The sequence below is a fragment of the Haliotis cracherodii genome, unplaced genomic scaffold (assembly GCF_022045235.1).
Source record: "Haliotis cracherodii isolate W230 unplaced genomic scaffold, xgHalCrac1.p SCAF_22, whole genome shotgun sequence".
Taxonomy (NCBI): Eukaryota; Metazoa; Mollusca; class Gastropoda; order Lepetellida; family Haliotidae; genus Haliotis; species Haliotis cracherodii.
In genome coordinates this window covers 11,257,503-11,271,117 of record NW_027266278.1, presented here as the reverse complement: position 1 = coordinate 11,271,117, position 13,615 = coordinate 11,257,503, and the positions used below count along the sequence as shown (strand labels likewise).

Sequence of the window (13,615 nt, the reverse complement as noted above, 5' to 3'; positions counted from 1 at the left end):
CTAAAAACAGCAAAAAAAATGGCTCTGTTAGGAGTGGTGTTTTTAGTGGTGTTGTAAGATATTCCTGGGATATTTCTAAAAGCAGCAACAACAAAAAATGGCTCTGTTAGGAGTGGTGTTTTTAGTGGTGTTGTATGACATTGCCGGAATATTTCTAAAAGCAACACGTCTAAAAGATGTTACAAGATAAATGTTACCTTGTCTGGCACTCAGCATTTAGGGGCTAAAACAAGGACTGGTCAGCCGGGAGTCAGTATACTGTGTCTGAGTTGGGTATATATGTTAAACTGTGGCAATAAACCCTATTTCACTGTGCTGACCTGACCTTGTCCTTGGCTCTTTGGAATGATTACCACACTAGGGGTGTAATCTTCAGGACATCCTCCCAAGGCAAGGGAGTTACCTGACTGTAACATTCTACCTACTCCCCCCCCCCCCCCCCCCCCCCCCTTTGCCGAACTGGGCTGTAATTTAGTGGCTCGATGGTAGCACCACCAGTGGCGATTACTCTTATGTCCCTTCTGTGTCCCACCTGTTGACCGATCTTACCCTGCGAAGTACATCAGATCACGTGAGCACCTTGATTAAAAACATGAAAAGATTTGGAAAATATCTTTCAATGATCTTTTGACAGTACATATGCTATGCAAATCCTGCAATCGACCGAAATCTGCATGGCAGTCACCATGTTCTTTATGAACCCATTGAACCTATGTATAGACTCGAGTCCATCCAAAATATGACTCCATAATTCCAGCCTTTTATTGCCTCAGGAATATGTGTGGATGATGATTCTCAGGGGTCAAAATCTCATCCAGTGCCCGGAAGGGCTGTAACGAATACACTATGAGGCGAATACATTTCGTATCATGAATATAGGATAGCGAATATGAATATTAATTCACGAAATCAAATAACAGGTCAGTTGATGTATTATTTGTCATATTCAGCATGTTCAGTGAGGCAACAACAACATAAATTATTTGACATGGTTTGTTAATCATTAATATATTATTAATATATTATTCATTTATATACTGCACTTATCCAGGTGCTAGTATCTGCTCAAATGTGACAATGACCAGTGACCACAATACTGTCAAATTAAATAGTATAAGAGTGTTGTCTTTTGAAGAAATCTATGCATAAAATATGTTCGTATGGGTATTTTTATTCATAAATATTCAATCAAGTGGCCACTAATAACGAATTCAATTCATGAATGGATACGGTTCGATTCACCGAATACGCGAGTGAATTATAACAGCTCTAGTGCCCAGACAATTCGGGCAAGTGGAATTTGCTGTCAGTTGGGAAGTGTATAATTGCTGGTTGTTCTCAAAGCCATATAACACTCACTCACTAACCCTGGCTTTGTAAGGAGAATTGGAAGCTGGTTTAGCTGCTTGTTTGAAAGTTTTTGTTATGTTTCTATGACTTTTCTCTTCGCATGCTATGTGAGAGCAATTTGACCTGTCACTGAGCAAGAGAAGTGTGTGAGTGTTAGGTCCTCGTATCCTTGTTGGATGCATTAACACATTTCACTGTTTGTACAAGTGTTATTGTAGTGTAATGCGCCGGATGTTTGAACATAATAACAGTACAGCTGTCACTCCATAGTTCGTACCATTTCTATGACACGTCTCTCGTTTCACATGAAAATTGAACAGCAAGTGTTAAATTCACCTCATTAACAATTGCTGTAGGAGATACAGAGAGAGGATAATGCTGCTGCTCGATGACATGGTTTGTTTTGTGTAGGGTGGCAGTGTTTGACTTCCCTGTTTTGATTCAGGGAGTGTTCATTGTGGAAGCTGCATGGACATACAGTTACTTAGGTAGCCTGTCTAGCAAGGTGTATCTAGCTGTGGTTCAGGGAGTGTTCATTGTGGAAGCTGCATGGAGATACAGTTGCTTGGGTAGCCTGTCTAGCCAGATGATTCTAGCTGTGGTTCAGGGAGTGTTCATTGTGGAAGCTGCATGGAGGTAGAGTTGCTTGGGTAGCCTGTCTAGCCAGGTGTATCTAGCCGTGGTTCAGGGAGTGTTCATTGTGGAAGCTGCATGGAGATACAGTTACTTAGGTAGCCTGTCTAGCCGGGTGTATCTAGCTGTGGTTCAGGGAGTGTTCAATGTGGAAGCTGCATGGAGGTAGAGTTGCTTGGGTAGCCTGTCTAGCCAGGTGTATCTAGCCGTGGTTCAGGGAGTGTTCATTGTGGAAGATGCATGGAAGTACAGTTGTTGGGGTCAGCCAGGTCTGGTTCAGGGAGTGTTCATTGTGGGGAGCTGCAGCAGGTATAGTTATTGGAGTGGCCTGTCTAGCCAGGTGTTTCTAGATGTGGTATGTCAAAGTAATCAGCCGAGTATAGTAAATGTGTATATCCACCAGGATTATTAAGTATTCAGGCTAGTATAGTATATGTGTATGTCCACCAGGAAATGTGTATATCCACCAGGATTATCATGTATTTGGCCTTGTATAGTAAATGTGTATATCCACCAGGAAATGTGTATATCCACCAGGAATGTCAAGTATTACGGCTAGTATAGTAAATGTGTATATCCACCAGGAATGTCAAGTATTTGGCCTAGTATAGTAAATGTGTATATCCACTAGGAATGTCAAGTATTCCGGCTGGTATAGTAAATGTGTATATCCACCAGGAATGTCAAGTATTCCGGCTGGTATAGTAAATGTGTATATCCACCAGGAATGTCAAGAATTCCGGCTGGTATAGTAAATGTGTATATCCACCAGGACTGTCAAGTATTCCGGCTAGTATAGTAAATGTGTATATCCACCAGGAATGTCAAGTATTCTGGCTTGTATAGTAAATGTGTATATCCACCAGGAATGTCAAGTATTCCGGCTAGTATAGTAAATGTGTATATCAACCAGCAATGTCAAGTAATTCTGGCTGGCATAGTAAATGTGTATATCCACCAGGAATGTCAAGTATTCTGGCTGGTATAGTAAATGTGTATATCCACCAGGAATGTCAAGTATTCCGGCTGGTATAGTAAATGTGTATATCCACCAGAAATGTCAAGTATTCTGGCTTGTATAGTAAATGTGTATATCCACCAGGAATGTCAAGTATTCCGGCTTGTATAGTAAATGTGTATATCCACCAGAAATGTCAAGTATTCCGGCTTGTATAGTAAATGTGTATATCCACCAGGAATGTCAAGTATTCCGGCTAGTATAGTAAATGTGTATATCAACCAGGAATGTCAAGTATTCTGGCTAGTATAGTAAATGTGTATATCCAGCCTGGTGTTTTTGACTTGTATGTAACCAGCTTGTGTAGTGAAGCCTTAGCACCGTCATGGTCGCTGCTCACAGCTGGAGCATCACCTGTCTGGACCTGATGCTGACAGAAGCTGTCAACCTTGTCTCATACGTCACTAACCATTGCTAACTGAAGACTTTGAATTTGTTTTCACAGAAATCATGGCTGTGAACTAGAGAGTTGACACCTGAGTGGGATTGTTATGACAGAGGAGGATGTGAGGCGAGCTGACACTGATACGGATGTGTAGGACCTTTCCGAGCAGTGTAGCTAGGGCAGTGTAGCTAGGACAGTGTAGCTAGTACAGTGTAGCTAGGACAGTGTTGGACAGTGCTGGACAGAGCTGTCACAGCTCAGGTGTTACATGGTGTACATACACTATTAAAATCAAGTCAACTGTGACTGGTGTTCATTACATGTACCAGTGTACGATATCAGGTGGACAGTGTTGGACAGAGTTGGACAGAGCTGTCACAGCTCATGTGTTACATTGTGTTTATACACTGTTAGAATCAAGTCAACTGTGACTGTTGTTCATTACATGTACCAGTGTACGATATCAGGTGGACAGTGTTGGACAGTGTTGGACAGAGCTGTCACAGCTCATGTGTTACATGGTGTATAAACACTATTAGAATCAAGTCAACTGTGGACGATGTTCATTACATGTAGCAGTGTACGATATCAGGAGGAAGTGCTTTTGTGTAAAACAATGTGACAACCCCTGGATCTGTTTTGTTGATGAAAGTCAACAGACTGTTGTGGTCTTGTTGATAGCTGTTCACAACAGGTATTCACGATAGGTACTCATGATAGGTAACTGGACTACAATAGATTCAGATGAGGAGTTACTTCCCTTACATTCGGAATGAATGTGTTTGGATTTTCCATTGTTGATAATAAATAATGACTATAAAGCAGCAAACATGGTACATGTACATTACTATCAATGAAAAAACCCATTGCTTTATAAGCTCTTTCAAGCAGAACTGTGTTGACTGTGCTTTGTGATAACAGTTTGCTTGTGACGATAACACCATGGAGTACACTGTTATGGTGAACTGTTCACTGTGTGTGTGTGCAGACTGACGCTGTTCCTGTGTGGTTAATATTCTTCCTTCTTCCGGGCAATGCATGTAAATTTGTTGTTGACGACGATGCTGTCAGTGGCGGAGCATGGATGACAACAACAACACCATCTACAGGTTAGTTGTGGAGACGCCCCGGGTGGAAAGTTAATGGAACGTTTATCAGTAATGAAAACATCTGGTCAGCCGTGCCATAGGTGAGTACCAGCTGACACTTGGTCTGACCTAGCTATCTGTGTGGGGACAGCTTGGCTTTATGGAGTGGAGCTTGTGTGTCACACCTGACTGGTGATGGGGGGTAATGCTGAAGGGATTGTTGTGGTACTACACATATGTACCCAGGTTACCTTTCTGTAAGCTTATTTATTAACAAGAAAACATTCATGTACCCTTTATAATGAACCTTGGCAATGTCAGCTGAAGGGTTGTTGTAGAGAGGGTACCTTTCTGTAAACTGGAGGCTGAGGGCTGTTGTAGAAATGACTACACAACTGTACCTGGGTACCTTTCTGTAAACTGTGGGTTGAAGGGTTGGAGAGTGATCTACACAAATGTACCCGGGAACCTTTCTGTAAACTGTGGGTTGAAGGGTTGGAGAGTGATCTACACAAATGTACCCGGGAACCTTTCTGTAAACTGTGGGTAGAAGGGTTGGAGAGTGATCTACACAAATGTACCCGGGAACCTTTCTGTAAACTGTGGGTTGAAGGGTTGGAGAGTGATCTACACAAATGTACCCGGGAACCTTTCTGTAAACTGTGGGTTGAAGGGTTGGAGAGTGATCTACACAAATGTACCCGGGAACCTTTCTGTAAACTGTGGGTAGAAGGGTTGGTGAGTGATCTACACAAATGTACCCGGGAACCTTTCTGTAAACTGTGGGTTGAAGGGTTGAGGCGTTAAAGCGTGATCTACACAAATGTACCTCAGCCTGGCAATCAAGTGTCGATACACTGTTTACAATAGTTCAGCGTACAGTTATAGGTTTTCATGAAATCTTTTGCAGTGCCTGTAGTCTTTTCACTTTGATGAAAGATGAATGCTGATATTAATGCTACATCTTGAATGTTATTTGCCAACAAAGACAGTTTACTATACAACTAAATATGCAAACTGCAAACTTTGTAAATGTACAGAGTTTGTTTCAATTTTCCATTGCTTTCATTGTTTGCAGAGAGGCCCATGGCAGTGTGAAAGTCAACTGAATGCATAGTCAAAAGATAATTGAAGATAAAGTCATCCATTGTCACAAAGATTTATGTGATGTTCCTGCAACAGTGAATGAGCTGAAGTCTCTACTTAACATCAGGAAACCCACTTAATTCTTGGGAATCCTCTACCTCTATTACATCTTTGCCATAAATCCTGTATTTTGGCTTCTGTCATACTAACTGAATTTTCAGATTTTCAACAGATGTCCTCTTCACTGTCAATCACACACAATTAGTTTTTCCCGAATAGCACTATAGCAACACAAGCTGTGACGTGCGTAATAGCGAGAAACATCACTTCTTTCTTTCCTGTGTGTGCTAGAGTCAGCAGCTATTGTTATAGTTGTAACGATCTAGCACTTGGTTTAGTCACATTTAATCTAAGATTGTTCTATGGTTTTCAAATAAAACAGATTAAGTCATATTAATAATTGAAGATGAAGTCATCCATTGTTGTTGATGTCACAAGGATGTGATGTTCCTGCTTCAGTGACTGAGCTGAAGTCTCTTCTTGACATCAGGAAACCCACTTTTTTATATATTTTCTCAAGGAAAAGACGTTTGGTAATGTAATAGATAACTTACTTGCAACTAGGAATTTTGGATCATCTGTGCTTTGTGAATTTATGTTGAAAAATCAGACTTAAAATTAATTCACTCGGGGAGGGATAATTATAATTCCGAGGACTTTGTAGGCTATTCTCTAACTGTTTCATAGTTATTGGGCAACAAACCATATAACATTGAACTTGTTGAAGACATTTTTTGTTTGTTTTCTAATGGCATCGGCCATCGCCTGAGGTTTTGCGGCTTTGTATGTTTTCTATTATCAGTGCTATATGAAGTCTTTGATTGATGTTTAAGACTGAGTGGAACAGGAGGACGGTGAGGTAGCCTCATGGTTTAAGGTTTCGGTTGTTGCGTCGAAAATCTTGTCTTGATTCCCCACATGGGTACAGTGTGTGAAGCCTATTTCTGGTGTCCATCACCTTGATATGTTGTCTGAAATATTGCTCGTACTTGTAGAACTAGAAGTGCCATACACATATACTCTGTCACCCTGGTTGTTCTGTCTGCAGGTCGTAAGTCTCGGATACCGTGGATAACTCATCCTTCCTCTCTGTCATCTCTAATTACAATGTGCTAAAGAATGGCAAGGTTCGGGGGAAATTCCCAGTTGTGGCAAGCTAGATTTCAATAATTTAAAACCCTCGTTCATCTGCTAACTCTATTCTTATTATTCCCTATAACACAGTTTTGTGGTCAGTAACTACGTTTATAACGACAACGCTTAAAATGAACTGACGGATGTAACAAACTTTTTTTCATCCTGTCCATTTGTAGACTTACATATAGTCTCTGAAATGAACATATCATACAGAAAAAAACAGTTGTTCAGTTATCTTAAGAAAAATCTAATAAAAAGGGAGCCCAGTGATTCTCTTCATGATACTGCAGTAATCTAGACTTGCCAAACATTATAGACTTGCATGGGCTGTAGTTGATATAAATGTATCAGGGTCTGTAAGACAGACTAGTCCATTTGCTGTATATATAATTATAACGAACTATGATTATAACAACTAAAATCGGTGGTCCCTTTGAGTTCGTTTCAACCATAGTTTACTGTACTTGAGATTTCACAAATCCCTGCTGAGCAATACACAATGTGTTTCATGCTGTGAAATTAAGACTGGTTCCTGGTCATATCTGCGCTGCATCACCGTGGAGACTTACCAATTTCTGATTAGTATTTCCTGATGTGCATCCGCTTATCTAACGCAGTATAGGAAGTGAATGTCGTATGTTGGAATATGTGTTTGTAAATAGGGGGTACGGATGTCACAGTTGTGTCGTGCCAATTCTGACTCTTAGGCATGCAATATGTGTTTGTAAATAGGGGGTACGAATGGCACATTCGTGCCGTGCCAATTCTGACTCTTAGGCATGCAATATGTGTTTGTAAATAGGGGGTACGGATGTCACAGTTGTGTCGTGCCAATTCTGACTCTTAGGCATGCAATATGTGTTTGTAAATAGGGGGTACGAATGGCACATTCGTGCCGTGCCAATTCTGACTCTTAGGCATGCAATATGTGTTTCTAAATAGGGGGTACGAATGGCACATTCGTGCCGTGCCAATTCTGACTCTTAGGCATGCAATATGTGTTTGTAAATAGGGGGTACGAATGGCACATTCGTGCCGTGCCAATTCTGACACTTAGGCATGCAATATGTGTTTGTAAATAGGGGGTACGGATGGCACATTCATGTCGTGGCAATTGTGTCTCTTAGGCATGCAATATGTGTTTCTAAATAGTGGGTACGGATGGCACATTCGTGTCGTGGCAATTGTGTCTCTTAGGCATGCAATATGTGTTTGTAAATAGGGGGTACGAATGGCACATTCGTGCCGTGCCAATTCTGACTCTTAGGCATGCAATATGTGTTTGTAAATAGGGGGTACGGATGGCACATTCGTGTCGTGGCAATTGTGTCTCTTAGGCATGCAATATGTGTTTGTAAATAGGGGGTACGGATGGCACATTCGTGTCGTGGCAATTGTGTCTCTTAGGCATGCAATATGTGTTTGTAAATAGGGGGTACGGATGGCACATTCATGTCGTGGCAATTGTGTCTCTTAGGCATGCAATATGTGTTTGTAAATAGGGGGTACGAATGGCACAATCATGTCGTGCGAATTGTGTCTCTTAGGCATACAAGAAAGCTATGATCATGGTTTCAAATCCCAGCTTTCCTAATTATTGTTCTCGGTTTGTCAGCACCCATGCTCCCTGGTATCTCCCAGTGGAAGATGTCTAACACTTCGGGATTTCTCCCACATCAAGCTCACACAGTGTAATGTAACTGGAGTCCCGTTTAGTGTAGTGTTTCACCATTTCACAGCCGTGAAGATCCAGGTTAGAAAAGGTCTTCAGCAACCCATACTTGCTGTAAAAGGCGACTTACTATGCTTGTCGTAAGAGGAGACTAATATGCACGGGTGGTCAGGCTCACTGACTTGGTTGATGCATGTCATCAATCCCAATTGTGTGGATCGATGCTCGTGATATCAATCACTGGATTGTCTGGTCTTGATTATTTACAGACCGCTGTGATATAGCTGGAATATTGCTGAGTGCGGCGTTAATTAACAAACAAACAGACATTCGTATTTCAGGTAATTTTTGTGTGAATTTAAGCCTTTAGAGGGTATGACTCACAGACTTGTGGTACAGCTGTGTAGTTCCTGTGATTCATTACCTCATATGAACACTAACTACCTAAGCTATTCAGCTGATGTTCGATGACCTGTCATGCCTGTTCTAACATGTCTAATTTATAGTGATAGCACAAAGCATGAAATCCATGTGAAACAGCAGGACGAGCAGAATTTTGTACTTTTGTTGACTGGGATCAAGAATGTTATTCAAATCAAATCATAAACTATTTTCAATCACTGTTATTTTGACAATTTATCTCCACACATGACATAACCACTGTCAGTGTTGGCCATGATATAATAATAATATTAATAATAAGTACATTTTTAATGCATCACATCCCAATCGCCAAGTGAATGCTTGCCAAGTTTGTGGATCAGTGTGATCTGATATTTCATTCTCAGCCCCCTGGGGAGTTTACCATCATGTTGCCATATGAGATTCTGGAAGGGTTACAGTTACGTTACCATCCCATACTACCGGGTACCCATTTACTGCTGGCTGAACAGATTCATATTACCAACAAAGTGTCATTCCAAAGGAGACACCAGATGTAATAATAATAATAATAATAATAATAATAATAATAATAATAATAATAAAAGTACATTTTTAGTGCGTCAGATATTCCTGGATGATACACCAAGTAGATGCTCATAGCGCTACACTATTATTACCCCGGTCAATGAATCAGTGAGCACTCGATTTTCATTCTCAGTTCCCTGGGGAGTATATAACCCAAGCGGCCTGTGAGGCCCTAGAAGGTTAACAGCCACATCGCCATTTCATTCTACCGGGTATCCTCTCACTGCTTGGTGAACAGAGGCACATTTCGAACAAAGTTACTTGCCTAAGGAGACACCACATGTGGGGCAGGACCAAAGCCCTGGGAACTTTCAGGAGTGAAGCTATCGAACACGGTCACCCATGCACCAACGTTCGCCTGATTCGCTTATCTTCAAATGACTGGCCAGTAGGCAGGAATTTAATTATTTATGTACATGATGTATGTGTCAGTGTCTTCGTTGTTACAATGGAATATTAGCTGTTTTCACACGGGAGCACTCACTAGTTCACATATTCAAGTCACCAGAGGTGGCACAATCCTCTGTGTAGTGTTGTGTACCTTGGGCATGCCGAAGGCATATGAACGGCGGTTCGAAACATTGTCCTCACTGATTATGCTTCTGTGTTTGTGGGGCGGTCGGGTAGCTCGTCACGCCAAAGACCCGGGTTCGATTCCCGACAGGGGTACAATGTGTGAAGCCCATTTCTGGTGTCCCCCGCCATGATATTGCTGGAATATTGCTAAAAGCGGTGTAAAATCAAACTCACTCACTTCTGTGTTTGTCAGTACTATATCCGTGTTCATGAAAAAAAGGTTTAACGTCCCAGGCCTGCATTGCTCTTGGCTTTCCTTCTACATTTCAATGACATGCTATGATATACCTTGAATACTCACTCACAGGACCCGTGAAGATCCGGGTTAGAATAGTCCTTCAGCAACCCATGCTTGCCGTGAAAGGCGACTATGCTTGTCGTAAAAGGCGACTAATGGGATCGGGTGGTCAGGCTTGCTGACTTGGTTAATACATGCCATCAGTCCCAATTGCGTGGATCGATGCTCATATCAATCACTGGATTGTCTGGTCCAGACTTGATTATTTACAGACCGCAGTCATACAGCTGGAATATTGCTGAGTGCAGCGTTAAACAACAAACCAACCAACCAACCAACTCACACACAGATTATGTCAACATACCAAATTTTGCCAGCCTATCACACATGCTTTATGACCCGTGAAGATCCAGGGTAGAATATGTTTTCAGCAACCCATACTTGCCCTAAAAAGGTGACTGCTTGTTGTAAGAGGCGACTAATGGGATTGGATGGTCAGACTGGCATTGATTGATGATCATGATGTCAATCACATGATTGTTGGGTCCAGACAGCTGTCATTCAGCTGGAATATTGCTGAGTGCAGTGTTAAACAACAAACAAACAAAAACATACATTATTCAGCAGTGGCTCCGTCACGTTGCTTGTGTGATCTAGTGGAGATACTGCTTTCCAGTTTGCCATTGGTCAGTTTACAGAAGCTGTAACATGACATTTAAGCGTCTAATCCAACACAAATTTTCATTTTATGTTTTGTCACCCCTGTTGCTATGTCCCAGTAAAATGTTGTTCGCCCATTTTTGTGTTGTAAGTGATTACAGGATATGTGGCAGCTCCAAATTGTAGTGGGCTGTCAGACAAACTGATAGGCTAATGGACAGACCATGCAGACAGGCAGTGTGTTTTATTCCTATGTCGATCATGTTTATGACTATGCAGTAGTGACTGGAAGAAAAATGCTGTTCCTTCTGAATTGATGTCAGACTGATATTTACATTTAGATACAGTAGACTTCATGTTCTAGTGGATAGAGTGTCTTTGGCCCCGTTCCACAAAGTGATCTTAGCGCTTAGGTGATTGTAACTCCCATACCTTGACATAGACTTACGACAGTCGTAGCACTTTGTTGGTTTTGTAGAATGGCACCCTGGGTCCGTTCCTAAAAGCAATCTTAGCGCAAAGGTGACTGAAACTCAAATACCATAAGATAGACTTACGACAGTCATGGCCCAAAGGTTGTTTTGTTCAATGGCACCCAGGGCCCCGTTCCACAAAGCTATCTTAACGCTACAACCACCGTAAGCCTGTGTTAAGTATGGAAGTTAAGATCATCTTAGCGCTAAGATGGCTAAGTAAAATGGGGCCCTGGAGTGATGCTCAGCCATGTCATACCAAAAGATATTAAAATATGGTATTTGTTTTTGACCTGCCTGGTGCTAGGCATTTAGGGGATCATACAAGGACAGGTCGGCTTGGCACTGTGTCTGAGTTGGATATCCATTTTGTCATGGTGTCTCAGATGGCTAGCACAATAAAACAGGCATTCGTCCAGACTAGTAAACACACATACACATACACATGCTTGAACACCGCTACATATAAGTGCAACAATCTTGAATGTGATGCTAAACCCCACTTCATCTCATCATATGTACAGGAAAAGAGGGAAAAGTGTAAAATGTTATGCTGTGGCTTAATTCACACAGTATTCCACTTCCTGTTTGGCTGATGTTTCAAGCAAGGAACGGTTCAATGGTTAGGACTAGTGATAGTATACCTGTTATTAGCTGTTATACACTTACGATAAGGACAAGCACACACTTAAGATAAGGACAAGTGCACACTTAAGGTAAGCCAAGTTGTTAAAGCGTTCGCTTGGCATGCCCATTTCTGGTGTCCCTCGGGAATACTGCTAAACGCAGTTTAAAAAAATTCTTACTCACTCACTTAAGGTAAAGACTAGCACACTTGAGAAAAGGACAAGCGTACTCTTAAAATAAGGACAAACACACACTTAAGGTAAGGACAAACACACACTTAAGGTGAGGACAAACACTCGCTTAAAATAAGAACAAACACTTAAAATAAGGACAAACACACGCTTAAGGTGAGGACAAACACACGCTTAAGGTAAGGACAAACACACGCTTAAGGTGAGGACAAACACACACTTAAAATAAGGACAAACACACACTTAAGGTAAGGACAATCACACACTTAAAATAAGAACAAACACTTAAAATAAGGACAAACACACGTTTAAGGTGAGGACAAACAGACACTTAGTACAAACACACACTTAAGGTATGGACAAACACACACTTAAGGTGAGGACAAACACACACTTAAGGTATGGACAAACACACACTTAAGGTATGGACAAACACATGCTTAGATAAGAACAAACACTTAAAATAAGGACAAACACACGCTTAAGGTGAGGACAAACAGACACTTAGTACAAACACACACTTAAGGTGAGGACAAACAGACACTTAGTACAAACACACACTTAAGGTATGGACAAACACACACTTAAGGTAAGGACAAACACACACTTAAGGTATGGACAAACACACACTTAAGGTATGGACAAACACATGCTTAGATAAGAACAAACACTTAAAATAAGGACAAACACACACTTAAGGTGAGGACAAACAGACACTTAGTACAAACACACACTTAAGGTATGGACAAACACATGCTTAAAGTAAGGACAAACACATGCTTAGATAAGAACAAACACTTAAAATAAGGACAAACACACACTTAAGGTGAGGACAAACAGACACTTAGTACAAACACACGCTTAAAATAAGAACAAACACTTAAAATAAGGACAAACACACGCTTAAGGTAAGGACAAACACACGCTTAAGGTAAGGACAATCACACACTTAAGGTAAGGACAATCACACACTTAAGGTAAGGACAATCACACGCTTAAAATAAGAACAAACACTTAAAATAAGGACAAACACACACTTAAGGTGAGGACAAACACACGCTTAAGGTAAGGACAAACACACACTTAAGGTGAGGACAAACACACACTTAAGGTAAGGACAAACACACACTTAAGGTAAGGACAATCACACACTTAAGGTAAGGACAATCACACACTTAAGGTAAGGACAATCACACACTTAAGGTAAGGACAAACACACACTTAAGGTAAGGACAATCACACACTTAAGGTAAGGACAAACACACGCTTAGATAAGAACAAACACTTAAACAAAGGACAAACACACAATTAAGGTGAGGACAAACAGACACTTAGTACAAACACACACTTAAGGTAAGGACAAACACATGCTTAAAGTAAGGACAAACACATGCTTAGATAAGAACAAACATTTAAGGTAAGGACAAACACTCTTTAAACAATAAGGAGAGG

General features: G+C 41.1%; 1 protein-coding gene across 4 annotated transcripts in view; it reads left to right on the top strand.

Annotated features, from left to right (window-relative positions):
- LOC139471163 (NAD kinase-like) overlaps nt 1-13,615 on the top strand; it is a 50,654-nt gene that overhangs the window by 27,459 nt on the left and 9,580 nt on the right. Inside the window, exon 1 of one of the 4 annotated variants that reach the window (XM_071253438.1) lies at nt 3,414-4,495. The exons of 2 other annotated variants lie outside the window; for them this stretch is intronic. In XM_071253438.1, coding sequence (XP_071109539.1) covers nt 4,467-4,495 — 29 coding nt within the window. In that variant the 5' untranslated portion in view covers nt 3,414-4,466. One more of the 4 variants, XM_071253437.1, reaches the window with a different exon arrangement.